This window comes from Phycodurus eques, chromosome 10 (assembly GCF_024500275.1).
Source record: "Phycodurus eques isolate BA_2022a chromosome 10, UOR_Pequ_1.1, whole genome shotgun sequence".
In the NCBI taxonomy this organism is placed as follows: domain Eukaryota; kingdom Metazoa; phylum Chordata; class Actinopteri; order Syngnathiformes; family Syngnathidae; genus Phycodurus; species Phycodurus eques.
In genome coordinates, this window is record NC_084534.1 from 15485693 (window position 1) to 15499685 (window position 13993).

General features: G+C 40.4%; 1 protein-coding gene across 5 annotated transcripts in view; it reads left to right on the top strand.

The window, feature by feature from the left end:
• LOC133408302 (inositol 1,4,5-trisphosphate receptor type 1) overlaps positions 1 to 13993 on the top strand; it is a 74470-nt gene that overhangs the window by 3570 nt on the left and 56907 nt on the right. For all 5 annotated transcript variants that reach the window (XR_009769287.1, XM_061687022.1, XM_061687024.1 and 2 more), the window contains exons 3-4: positions 2747 to 2817; positions 13616 to 13725. Coding sequence is in view for 4 of the 5 variants with exons in the window: in XM_061687022.1 (XP_061543006.1) it covers positions 2747 to 2817; positions 13616 to 13725 (181 nt within the window). In the remaining variant the exon portion in view is untranslated. The remainder of the gene's footprint in view (positions 1 to 2746; positions 2818 to 13615; positions 13726 to 13993) is intronic.

Genomic DNA, 13993 nt, shown 5'->3' on the forward strand with positions numbered 1-13993 from the left:
TTGTTCAGCAGCAGAACCACCACTGCGTCTGCACTGGGTGCTATTATATTTGTGAATGGCTCTACTTCGAAATATGATGGCTTCTTCCTTGGCAAATGCTACAGTCTCCTCCATTAAGTTCACTCAGAAATGTTTTTTGCATGATCCTGCAAACGGACAAATGTGGAAAAACATTGCAGCCAGTCCAGGCTGTCATTCGTAAGCATTTTTCTCACACACAAGTTGTGGTTCTATCAGAAACAGTGCTGTATGTGTCGGTGGTCAAATGTTTGCATATGTAAGAGGCATCATTTCCCACTCTTAGCGACAAAGTAGGACTGGAGAGATGCACTGATGTAATTTTGCAGTTTATGCCATGGAATAAAGGTGTGAAAAAGGTGGGAGCACCTTGAAGTGGTGCTCTGGTCCTGAATGACGACACAAATGTAAACCCTGGGAGAAAAGGAAATACAGGGTTGGTAACTGTAATAATAAAGTGTGTTATTGTGTGTATGCCAGGAGTGAAGGTGGCGACCACAAACTATAAAAGCTAATATTGTCTAGTGCAGAATCAGTAAAGCTTTCAGGACTATGAGTCATGGTGTTGCAGAGTCGATTAAAAAAATGGAATGACGTTGCTTTTAGTCACGTAAAGCACATTGAGACAGACTTTGTGGCATTTGTTGAGTTCCACAACTTCCCACGCACGTATGAGCGCATAAATTTGCAAAATTGTCATATCAGTTTTGGCCCGCTGCTCTTTTTTTGCAACTCAGCTTGATTCTTCACATTGTCGGCCTCTTACAAGCGAATTGAGTTGCAACGCTTTAAACCTTCATAAAGTGGAAGCTTTTTATGGATTTAGAATCAATCTCTCTCTATACGTTCTTTAACTGAACAGATAATTCAATAGTAACATTCTATCCTTCTTTGTCATCTCACATAGATACTTCATGTATTTCACTTGTTTTAAATGATTCTTAACATGTCATTCTTACTGCCATACAAGAAACGTTACCATTATGCACAATAAAACAATAAAATGTGTACACATCTTGTTGAAGAGTGACGATTGGAAGAGAAAAAAAGTACCGGAAGATGTTTAATTTGGAATAACTCCAGAGAAGTGTCATTCTCAGCCAATAAAAGCAAAATTTGGCACCAGTGGTTCCAGTTTCCCCGCTGGCCCTCTCAGAGGGTTGGAGTAAAACAATACAGTAGATTGTTCAAAATAGTAACTGTGAGTCTAGCCTTTTCAAAGTCTCAGACAAGATAACAGCGCTTGGAGGTCATATTTGGAAAAATATGTCATGTTTGAGGCAGAATGGCACATGACCAGAGAGAGCCAATCACAAGTGTCAGGTTTAGAAGGAGGAAGTGATATTGGGGGGGGGGGAGGGGGAACATTTTGCAGCTATTTTTCAAATGGAACTAAAATTGTAAACATTTCCAAAAGCAACTTAATAACAAATTGTTATCCCAGTAATGTAATGAATTACAATTACATCCATTCATTTTCCGTACCGCTTTATCCTCACAAGGGTCGCGGGCGTGCTGGAGCCTATCCCAGGCATCTTTGGGCGAGAGGCGGGGTACACCCTGAATTGGTCGCCAGCCAATCGCAGGGCACATAGAAACAAACAACCATTCACGCACACATTCACACTTAAGGGCAATTTAGAGTCTTCAATCAACCTACCATGCATGTTTTTGGCATGTGGGAGGAAACCGGAGTGCCCAGAGAAAACCCACGCAGGCACGGGGAGAACATGCAAACTCCACACAGGCGGGGCCAGGATTTGAACCACGGTCCTCAGAACTGTGAGGCAGATGTGCTAACCAGTCGTCCACCGTGCCACTTTACAATTACACATTTTAAAAAATTAAAATTAGAAAATATCGTTACATGTAATTAGTTACTCCCCAACACTGTGCACAATGTACACCATTTTTACTTGGAGTTGTGCTTTATTGAGATAACCCGAGGGCTTTACTGTTTTAAGTAGACTTGACTATTGTAATGGTCTTCTGACTGGACTCCCTAATAAGAGCATTAAACAGCTGCAGCTCATTCAGAATGCTGCAGCTCGGTTTCTGACCAGAACAAAAGGGTCAGAGCATATTACTCCAATTCTAAAGTCTTTACACTGGCTTCCAGTCAGCTTTAGAATAGATTTTAAACTTCTGCTACTGGTCTATAAATCACTAAACGGTTTAGGTCCTGAATGCATGAATAAAATGCTAATGGAATATAAATCCAGTAGGGCTCTGAGATCGACAAAGCAAACATGGTGAAGCAGCATTTAGCTATTATGGTGCACACAAAAGGAATAAGTCGCCAACAGAAGTGATGTCAGCCCCAAGTGTGCATATCTTTAAGTCCATGTTAAAAACTCTTCTTTTTCCCCCATGCTTTTTAGAGCATTTCCACTTTTAAATGATATTTCTTGCACTGTACACTGTTTTAATTGTAGTTTTCTTTTATTTTTCTCTCTCTCTGTTTTCAATGTTTAGAATCAGTTTTTTCTTTGTTTTTAAATACTTTTAATCATGTAAAGCACATTGAGTTATCCTTGTGTATGAAATGCGCTATATAAATACATTTGCTTTGCTTTGCTATGGTTTTACTAAAATGCCCCACGAAAAAGGTTTCCCGGTTAGTTTGTCATCAGTGACTTTTTTTAATTCAGTGTTATAGTCCCAAAATGCCTCACATTAGTTTTTTGTTTGGAAACTTGACAATGTTGTAAAATGTTTCAATCTGCAGCTTGGTGGATGACCGCTGTGTGGTCCAGCCTGATGCTGGGGACCTCAACAACCCTCCAAAGAAGTTCAGAGGTAAGAGACACACATTGTTCTCCTGAGGCCTGACATCATCCCCACTAACTGCTGTGTGTGTTTATACTGAGAGCTCTGTGATAGACACTGCTCCGTGTGTTGTGCTGTGTTTCTTTGGCGACGACCACAATACCTCTGCCCGCTGGACTTCAAACAGAGATGCCATTGAAAATGCTAAAGATGCATCCACCTCATCAATTAAGTGAGAGGCATATGGAGAAAACGGCATTGATGTTAATAAACTGAGCACCCTTGGAAGGCTTTATTTACAAAAAGCCTTGAGATGCTTCTTTGGGTGTACTTGCTATCAATAGTCCTCATACAGGAAGTAGAGCTCATGACCCTCGGTTCTCAGCCTGGAGGCTTGTATCTCTGGGGGCAGCTGGCCCCACATTGCGCAGAGAGTATCTGATCTTGCGTAGTCTTTACACTCTATTATTAATCTCTTTGCAAACAGCTGATTAAAATGTGTCCCTAGATTTAGAATACTAGAGCATTTGCAAGAACATTCCAAGCTAACTTAGAAGGAGCAAGTTCCCAATTATCCCACATGATAATTATCTACAGATGGCATTCTCATTTTTGCCATGGAAATGTAGATAGCAGTAGATTCTGCGGTAAGACTTCAAGGTCAGATGACAAAGATGTTATGGGGTCAGTTAAAATTCATATTTGCATTGTTTACGTAATACATGCACGTAACGTCCAGCGGGTTTTCAACTATAGTTTAGCTAAGAATGAGGTTTTTATGACGCATATTGAGTCCTCCCCGAACATACCCGAAGCTCAAGACACCGGGGTTACTCTATCACCGCAAGGGGTACCAGAAGTGACGTTGCAATTGACAAACACAGCGCGGTACACACTATACGCAATGGAGGGCAACGTGTTGGAATATGTGGAGGAGGAGGATTTTGGCGTACCGGAGCACCCAACTGAACTTGGCATCGTAAAACCGTATGCTTGAGCCGATCAGGAGGTCGGAACCTGACAGTGACGATAATGAGCAGGCAAGTAGCAGTTGTACAACAGAAAAAGAGAGTGGCCACTGGGTCGATGTGACGGTATGTCAAAAGCATGTCTTTTTATACAGTCATGGCTAAAAAGAATGGCACCCCAGAAGTGCCAATATTTTTTAGCACGACTATACGTATTATATATTCATATATATTTCAGTGACACGGCACAAGCTTTTCCATAGTATACAGTATTCCTATATATTGTGTGCCCCTTGCTCGAGTAGCCTTATAACACGCCGCACAGAAAGTCTTTGCCGTGTCTGTTGGCTTGTCATATAAACAAAAATACAGATGACAGTACTGAAAAGTACTGTGTGGGTCTTTTTTCCCTACTCCCCAGTGCATAGTAACCATATTAGAGTCGTTGGTATATATAAGGAAATCCTTACCTCTTGTCTTCGCCAGTCTCTGCCTCTGTATCCAATGCTTTCTGCTAGGTCTTTCTCAAAACACGCCGGTTCGAAGTGATCAGCACAGTGTTTGGAATGCTTGCTCGGCACCCATAGCTGAGCACGTTTCTCCCCGTCGATTGACTTTCCCTATCCACTGGTCACGTATTCATTTTTCATTTGGAAAGCCAAAAAAACGTCTTGCCACTGCCTGAACCATTTATACAACCAAATGGCACACAATAAACCATGTTGACATCGCTAAAGCATACTACAACAAATATACTAGGACAGGAACAACAGCATGGAACAATAGCACACAACACCGAATGAAAAGGCTGTTTGGCTCGTGCTATGTCACAGCGCCGGAAAGAGACGAAGACCGGAAGGCGTTAGATGCAAAAAGCAGAAGGCGCAATCGGCATCACAAGTTAACTGCTGTATATCTTCCATATAATCACTTCGAAATGGCTGATGTGGTTTGTAAAGGGGTTCTATTTATCGATCAATTTTTTGTCTTGAGTTTGTTGGCACATTTCTGTGGGGCCAATTATACATTACTCGTGCACTCACTGTGGTAGTCTCGCCACATTGCACTATTTGCATATCTGTTGTTGTTGACCAATATTGGCCACTCATGCCAGAGTAGCATCTGCACCACATTTGCATAATCGACATTGTCCCAGATGATCGCACTACTCGTCACTTTAAACTGCATACATTCCTTGACGTCTCGGCGCCCTTTGCCCAATGGTCATTGCACCGGACTATTGCTATATTATTCATTCAAACCGCTCTAATTGCTAGAGGACTAAGGACCTTATTGCACAATTGTCAAAATAAATAAATAAATGTACCGGCATTACCAGATTACTAGAAACCTTTTATTGCGCAGTGTTTTTCTTCATGTCTTTATGTCTCAAAAGTATTCTCTGTCAATTGACTGTCTGTTGTCGTACTAGAGTGGCTCCAACTACCGGAGACAAATTCCTTGTGTGTTTTTGACATACTTGGCAAAATAAAGATGATTCTGATTCTGATGTGGGCGGCACGGTGGACGACTGGTTAGAGCGTCAGCCTCACAGTTCTGAGGACCCGGGTTCAATCCCCGGCCCCGCCTGTGTGGAGTTTGCATGTTCTTCCCGTGCCTGCGTGGGTTTTCTCCGGGCACTCCGGTTTCCTCCCACATCCCAAAAACATGCATTAATTGGAGACTCTAAACTGCCCGTAGGCATGATTTGTGAGTGTGAATGGTTGTTTGTTTCTATGTGCCCTGCGATTGGCTGGCAACCAGTTCAGGGTATACCCCACCTCCTGCCCGATGACAGCTGGGATAGGCTCCAGCACGCCCGCGACCCTCGTGAGGAAAAGCGGCTCAGAAAATGGATGGATGGATGATTCTGATGTTTCACAGTCAAAGGTTAAATTCACACTGCTGTTCATGATGCCCAATTCGGATTTTTTTGTTAAATCAGATCTTTTTATGTAGTCATTCACTTTCCAAAAAACAAATGCGGCTTTACTATGGATGGAAAGCGTCGCATGTGCACAAAACAGAATGTCACATTGCGCACAACCACGCCATGTTGACAGAGGTAAATATGGCCCCTCACATAGGTATCGTCATGGTGCATTTGTGGCTATTTCAAGGGTTTTGTGGAACCGGAGCCAACATTTTCTTATATTTATCAGTTCTAAAACATCTTCTTTTCACCACTGACTGTTTTTTGCTCCTTCGTCCGCCGTTGCCGTTTTGTGGCGTGTCTGTTTTGTGGAACAATTGTGACGTTTGTCACCGTTTGACGTATAGGTCGGATAAGGGCCCTGTGAGCGTCTATACTGCACTCACGTCAGATACATATCCGATTTAGAAAGAGGCCTGGGTCGGATATAAAAAATCGGAATTGTTCTGTTCACATTGACATGAAAAAATCTGAATTGAGCTGCAGTGTGTACATAGTCATAGGGGTGCAAATCATTTTAAGACATTGATGTAACATTGATGTTTACAATGACATTTTACAGTCTCAAAGAAGGACAGACAAAATTGTGTTTAGATGCTTTGGTGTACTCTGAGATTTATCTGATCACTCGCTAATAAGCCCCACTCCTTTTTTATCTCAAACTACTGCCCAGTTCATATGCATAGATGACAGGGAAAGAGACTCTTTGTCACTGTGTGTAGTTTTATTATTTAATTTATTATATTCTCATTGTGCTAAACTTCAAATGGACTGTCTAAGAAGTGCAAGCTGTTAGAGGAACATTTTTGGCAGCAAACGTGATCCCTCACTTGTCCAGCAGGTTTTCACTAATCATTTTTACTCCTTTAATCTTCTCCTTCTTTCTTCACCTTATTGACTGACCAGAAGGTAGACTATGCTCAAATCCTATTTTATTGTCTTTCCACCAGGAACAATAGAAATTAGAAACTTAGATTTTCCCACCTTTTTTCAGCTGACCCATACTAATGCAGAAGGAAGAACTTGTGGTTGAAGTAACACATGAATTAGATTTAGTATAATCGAACTGTGCTTGTGTGCTTGAACGCACTGAGTGAGGTTAAAGTGCCTTTGGTAACTCTGCTTTGTCAGCTGCTCCTGATCAGAAGAGGCCTTTATGTCAGTGTGTGGTGACTCGAGATGTCAACCAGAAGCGGAAAGCAGTGGAAAGAACCGTTAGTGCGAGTGAAGGCAAGCAACATGTTGTCTCTTCGGTATTTACTATTGCATACTGTACCCTTGTTACAACAGATTTAAAGATTCCTATTACTACCATTGCATTTTGTCCCTACAAAGCAAAAGGGCTACACTGATCTACTGCTTCTCCAGTGTTCAGGTTTCTTGTCTTTGCCTCTACTAATGTTCTGCACCCTTAGTTGGGAGGGTTTCTTTTAAAATGTATACAGTTACCAATACAGTTACTTGTTAACTGTTAAAAACAGTTAACAGTAGTTGTAGCTATTAACTTTATTCAAGTATCATTATATTAATGTAACTTGATTACTTTTAATTACTTTTGGATCGCTCCAACACCAAATATGTTAAAAAAACACAATAGAAATTCATCCATCCATCCATTTTCTGAGCTGCTTCTCCTCACTAGGGTCGCGGGCAATAGAAATTCAATGTCAATACAATATACGGTATATTGTTCACCATGCAGCACATATAGATAGATAGAGAATGATAAAGAGTGAGATTGATATATAGATTGATTGAAGGCCATTTGAAACAATTGCTTAGTTGCATGAGGAACGCTTTTTTCGAACTGTCCCTGAAGGCAACACCTTCGCTGGATGGATGGATTGATAGATACGATAAATATGATGGATAGATAGATGGAAAGTAGGGATGTAGTGAGTAGATGTGGGCCGTAGATTAGGAAATGATGAAAGGATGAACAAGAAAGTACAGTTGTGCTAACTGCCGTGTGCTAATTGAAAAATCAAGTATTGGAAAAGGAATTAAAAGCTTTTTTGGGTGGAGGGGGAATAAAACACATACACACCTCCGTATAATAATGAATGAATCGTTACACCACTAATACTGGAGATAGAGACTTTATTTGTCACTCTGTGTTTGTTATAAAGAGTGAAATGGAAAAAAGAAGACAAATTAAGCTTTACACATGCGCACGCAAGCACGCACTCGTAATTTTGAAACGATGACTATGATATGCGACGTCAACCGCAGAAAACCTTTTTTACAGTTTTTAAATAGTAAAGCAGTGGGTGATTTGTGATGGGAGAGTGAAATATTTACTTACAATGTGCGGGCGTAGTACACCTGGGCTCGCCTGCTCCCCCATAGCTGAAGTCATCAGCAGTCCGAATGACTTTGACAGCTCTGTTTGTTATCCAAAATGAATAAGTCCTCAAGTGGCTATCCATTCCCTATGAATCGCTATTAAACTGGCTGCATTTGGGAAGCCAACACGTATATCCAGTGGCCCGTGTCATTTTGTTTGGCAGACAAAAAAATCCAATGAGCTATATTGTACAATTTGTGGGACCTTTATCCACTCAGCTAAACTCCGGAAAAGGTTGCTCAGCCCACTAGTTTGAAAGCGGGCGAGGGCTCAGATGAACAACCGGCCTCTCTCCCGTCACATTAAATATGTAATCCTGCAAAATTTTCTGTAACTGTACAGGGTTATAGTTAAGTTTTTTTGTTTTTTTTTTGTATCCTGATTACGTAACGCCGGTACATGCATTCCGTTACTCCCCAAGCCTGTCTACACCATACAAATCCTTTACCATTCATTCGCTGCCAGCTCTCTCAGTTAAAATGGATATTTAACTTCTATAACCGTAAATGGCAGTGGATGAGGTTACATTCACGTTATTCTTTTTCTTTCAACTTTTGTGCGAACAGCCTGGTTGGCCATGTGTTCCTTTGGTTGTAAGTTTTCAAAATGTGCGCCTCACAATTTGTGGGGAGTTGACACTGTCGTACATTGTTCTTTAGCCTTTTATTGTGTTCAACATAAATAACGATCTAGTTTAGAACTGTACATAAAGACAACTCCATAGATGCATAATGGCTTACTATGATATAGTCAATAATTTAGCCTGCTACTGCCTGCCACTGATGCTGATAGTGTGATTTGCTTAAAAAAAAAAAAAAAAAAAATTGTGGATCCAGAAACTACTGGATTGATGAGATCACCCATATTAGTATCAACATTAGCACTGGTTTTGTGTGTGTGTGTGTATGTGCGTATGTCTCATATGCTATCGCAGACACTAGCCTCAAAGTCTTACTAACTGTGCTGTCGGGGTCTAACACTGTCACTGCTGAGGTATGCTCAACATTTCCTTCTAATGTAAACACACGTGCAGTTAGTGTAATCAAACGTTCACTCATGCAAGCCGTGAGCTATATTTCACACTGACACACAGAAAAGAACTGTGATTGGTAGTCAATACAAGGCAATTTACTACTGTGGACAATATACCAATAACCAATTACTGTCTATTTCTTCTACATAACAGCAGAAAACCACCCTGACAGCAATTACGCTGTTTTCCAAATTATTTTGCAAATTATGGTTTTCTCAGATTTTCCCAAGTCGTAGATAGAAATGGCAATCTGCATAATTTTCAAGTCAGAATATAATTCAGTCAGAATATAGTTCAAATATTTTTAAACAAAACTTCCATTATTAGTATCCAGTATTTTTTTAAAGAGAAAATGCACTGTTCCAAATATATTATATTATATAATATAATATAGTCTGTCGGATTCCGGTGCATGTCTGTACATTTATGTCCATCCATCCATTTTCTGAGCCGCTTCTCCTCACTAGGGTCGCGGGCGTGCTGGAGCCTATCCCAGCTGTAATCGGGCAGGAGGCGGGCTACACCCTGAACTGGTTGCCAGCCAATCGCAGGGCACATACAAACAGACAACCATTCGCACTCACAGTCACACTTGCAGGCAATTTAGAGTCTCCAATTTATGCATGTTATTAGGATGTGAGAGGAAACCGGAGTGCCCGGAGAAAACCCACGCAGGCACGGGGAGAACATGCAAACTCCACACAGTCGGGGCCGGGGATTGAACCCGGATCCTCAGAACTGTGAGGCTGACGCTCTAACCAGTCGTCCACCGTGCCGCCTGTACATTTATGTCTCTGATCAAAATCTTTGACTTTTCCTGGTTTCTTTCACATCAGGATCTTCATGCATGTCCCTGAACACCCAGTACACTTGGAGCAGTGCGGCGCCAGCCATCGTACCTTAAAATGAGCTTGAATTCTTCCCATCACATATGAGTGTCGCTCTGTCTGCTGGTTAATTACCAGAAATACTGTCGATCTCTCAAGTGCATTCCTTTCCAAATATGTCCAACGTAAGTGCATAGTTTTACTGGCTATCGAGATGGAGTCATCTGACTGGAAATGGCCAAGGCTGCTATTGTGGGATATTTGATGTCTTATATGCTCTACAAATGATGAGACGCTTCCGCCGTCTCTGAACAGGATAAAAAGTTTGGAGACCGTAGCAGTTTATAAAACGCAGATCATTGAGGCTATTGTTGACTTAACGCAGAATCGAAGTCTTATGTAATATGTGGTCCCCTGCCAGATGTTGTATCCACTGCATGAAGTCACTGCTCACATTTCACAGCGGTTCTGAAGCTTTTGTATCACATGACATGCTTTGGCTACTTGGATGGCTGTGTAGTAGATGCCATTTTTCCAATTATGCAACAAACATCTACACAAATCTGAAGAGCCAACTTTGGTGATCCCAAGTGTAGGATCGAAAGACTAGGGGCCTCTTCGGAAAGTCACATCTCTCACCTTATATACCACATTTCCTTAACCTTTGTGGAAAATGTCATCAGGTCACGGGCGAGATGAAAAGTTGCTTCCTTTCAAACAGCGCTCCACTTTTCCTAACTGTGGTCATTGTGCAACGGTGAGCATTGCTGATTAAGTCTTTAGCGTGAAACTAATACATTTGGAAGATGGTGGATTTTAACTTTAAATATTCCTGCCATAAGAATTATGGGTAAAGAGTATCTCCCTTCCTTTTGTAAAGATTGGTCAGGGGAAACCTATGCTAAAGGAGTACGAAAGGTTGCATCGAGGCACCTTTCCCAAGCATTTTTAGAATTCAAACAACCTTTCCTTCAAGTACTTCTGGGTCATGTTGCTCGGAAAGGAAAGGAACGTTCAGAGGCAAAAAGTACAATCTGAAGAGGACCTAGGTCTTAAAAGTGCTACTAAGGTGTTAAAGTCTAAAAAAACACATCTTATGATAACATTGTTTAAATTGATTGATTGAACTAGGTGCTCAAATTAATATTTTTAATACATATGAAAGCTACAGACAAGCTGAAATTGTCAACAACAACAAAACCACATCTATAGAATTTTCAATAATGCGCTCCGTTTTTGTGAATATTTTAACATGTACAAGAGTTAATATAACATTTTGTAGTCATTTACCATAAAATATGAGCTTCTTTATTATATTCATGGTGCAGTACAACGTCTTTGGTCATTGTCATACTAATACTTTAGTAGTTTTTTTTTTGTTTGTTTGTTTTTTTTCATTTTAACTACAGTAATTCCCCTTGGTCATCTTTGACATATCTATGTTACATTTTTGTTTACTACAGTGGTTCACAAGAGGGTTAAACCTCAGAACTGTGTGGCGGACCTGGGGTGGAACAAAAAAAAAATATTTTCGGTAGGTACGATATTTTGTGTTCTTTTTAATGTCCTTAAATTATTGATCATATTCCACGAAATTAAATTTTTCAGTGAGGTAGAATTAGACATTCTGCTCAGTTTGTAGAATCAAATTTAATGCTGTTATCAAATTAACTACTGTCTTGGTAATAAAACTTGAATGTACTGTTGTACTGTCACAAGTGATTATTATTATGATTATTTTTTAAATTATTCTTTTCTTAAATTTCCCAGCTAGTAATAGATTGTTTTACATTACAAGAATGTTAATGATTCCAAGAGATTCCTCCCAGCAGTTCTCCTGCCCAGTGACCCCAGAAGGAATTCTGAGCCCTGTTTCAGTTCAATTAAAGCAACGTGACTGTTGAGTTGACTTGAATTAAAAAGAATTGCACGATGATACATTTCCGTGCAGTACTACATACTGTATTTTCCAACCGTGTGTGTGTTTACAGTTAAGAAAGTGTTTTAAAATGAGCATAGAAAACAATTTTCTCACTTCAGCTAATATCTGCTCATGAAAAGCTGTGCAAATGCCCATTCAGCAGATGTAAGTTTGCACTGTTCCTGCAGCCAGTTTCCTCTCTTTCTCTCTCTCGCTCTGCTTAACATTCTTTCAGTCTTTCTGTCGTCCTCATTTTTCAGCCACTTCCTTTTCTGTTTTTTTTAGTTTTTTTTAAACAGTATTCTGGGTCATACTAAAGTAAATCATATCTGATGTGGTTGTAGGTGAAGAACTTTGTGGAGATTGAGAGAGCATTAACTTGGTGAAATTTGTGGAATTTATCAAGGGAAAGGGTGGATGAAAGAATATGGACGTTAAGGATAAGGAATCCCCACCCTCTTTTTCATCCCACTCCTCTTCTCTTGGTTGGCCTTATTTGGACATGTTGCTACAACCAAAGCTGGGAGAGAGAGTGAGAGAACAGGGGAAGGATGGTCTGATTTTTATTTTCTTGTTCCTTCCCTCTTCTTACACCCTCAAAATAGAAGTTTGGTCTGAGGAGGGGTGAAGTCGATTGTAGTGCAGCTGAAGAAGAGGAACTTCTCTTGGCCAGAAGAGGAACTGTGTTCAGATCAACTGTGTCCTCATGCAAATGAGACTGCTGCTCTCCCTCCTGCTTCAACTCTATCTATGAAAATGAGTCATGCATCCACTGATAAGAGCCTCACATTATTCTTGTTCTTTCTGACCTCACTGCTGTGGCCGTGCACTCCCTTGGGTTGTCACACATGTTTGCACGCCCTATGCAGATCGTGACCAAATGTTTCTTATCTTGTACAAAATGGCTGCATAGGGGCATGCATTGACACACACAGCTGGCTGTTCCTCATCAAACCTTGCCGAAGCGCTTTCATTTTCATTCATTAGAGTTGTGAATGTGTTTGAAGTGCGTCACACTCACACTGCAGTGTAATATGGAGTGTCTTGGTTTAGGTGATACCGTCCGTGGTTTCCAATCTGCCAGTGCTAAATGTGTGAAAATGATAAATGATGCATAATGGTAGCACATGTCCCACTATTACTGTTGGCGTGAATGAGTGAACTTCATAAAAGCACTTTGAATGTTTACATTTTAGAAAGGAGCTAAAGTGAAATAATTATGCTTATTCATACATTTACAGTGGAAGATCTAAAGTTGAATGACCCTGAAGTCGTATAATTTACACTCCGCTTTTCTGAAAAAAATATGCCAAACAAAGTGTGATAAGGACTGTAGAAAAGTAAATGAAAGTTATCACAACATACGACACAATCTGGTTGCTGTTTCTATGCTGCCTATTAAGCACAAGAAGATCATAATTAAACGAACATTGTTTAGTTTAGTGTGGATGTGAAACTACTTGCCTCCCAGGCAGTAAACTCGCTTGACGAGAGGCCTGAAATCCATTGTTTCTGAGGTTCCACTGTAAATTACTAGTCGTTTTACATTACCGTGTTTTATAATGAACACGCATCAAATATAATATATTTTGAGGTTTTTCATTTTTTTTTGTAGTTCAACACCCTTTTTTCTAACCAAGTACCCTGACAAATATTTTTTGCCCTGTTATATGTTATCTCTGTTTAAAAAAAAAAAAAAAAAGATACATAATACATTTGGAAAACATCCTGCCTATTATAGCAGTTTGTTTGTGTGTCTCTCTCTCCTTGTCCATTTTTCAAAACTTTGCCCCGGAAAGACTGTCTCTTCAGACTGTGTCCCATGAACCGCTACTCAGCCCAAAAGCAGTTCTGGAAAGCAGCCAAGCCTGGAGGGAACACAGACACGGTGCTCCTCAACAAGCTCCACGTAAGTGTGACAACACATCGGCCTCACAGTCATCACTCCGGCAAAGGGCACTATACACTGAGATGAACGCACAGCTCAAAGACTCAACACACAGTTGTGCGGTTTAGAAATGTTCTCACATCTTTATTTTCAGGTTTTGCTGATAGCTTAATGTAACACTGTGTAGTGGTTTTATGGAATTTGAAATGTTCCGTAGTCCTGTATTTTCAGGAAAGTACATTTGCTGAGGTAGAATTTTGAAACGTTCTTTTTATAGAGCATTATAAAG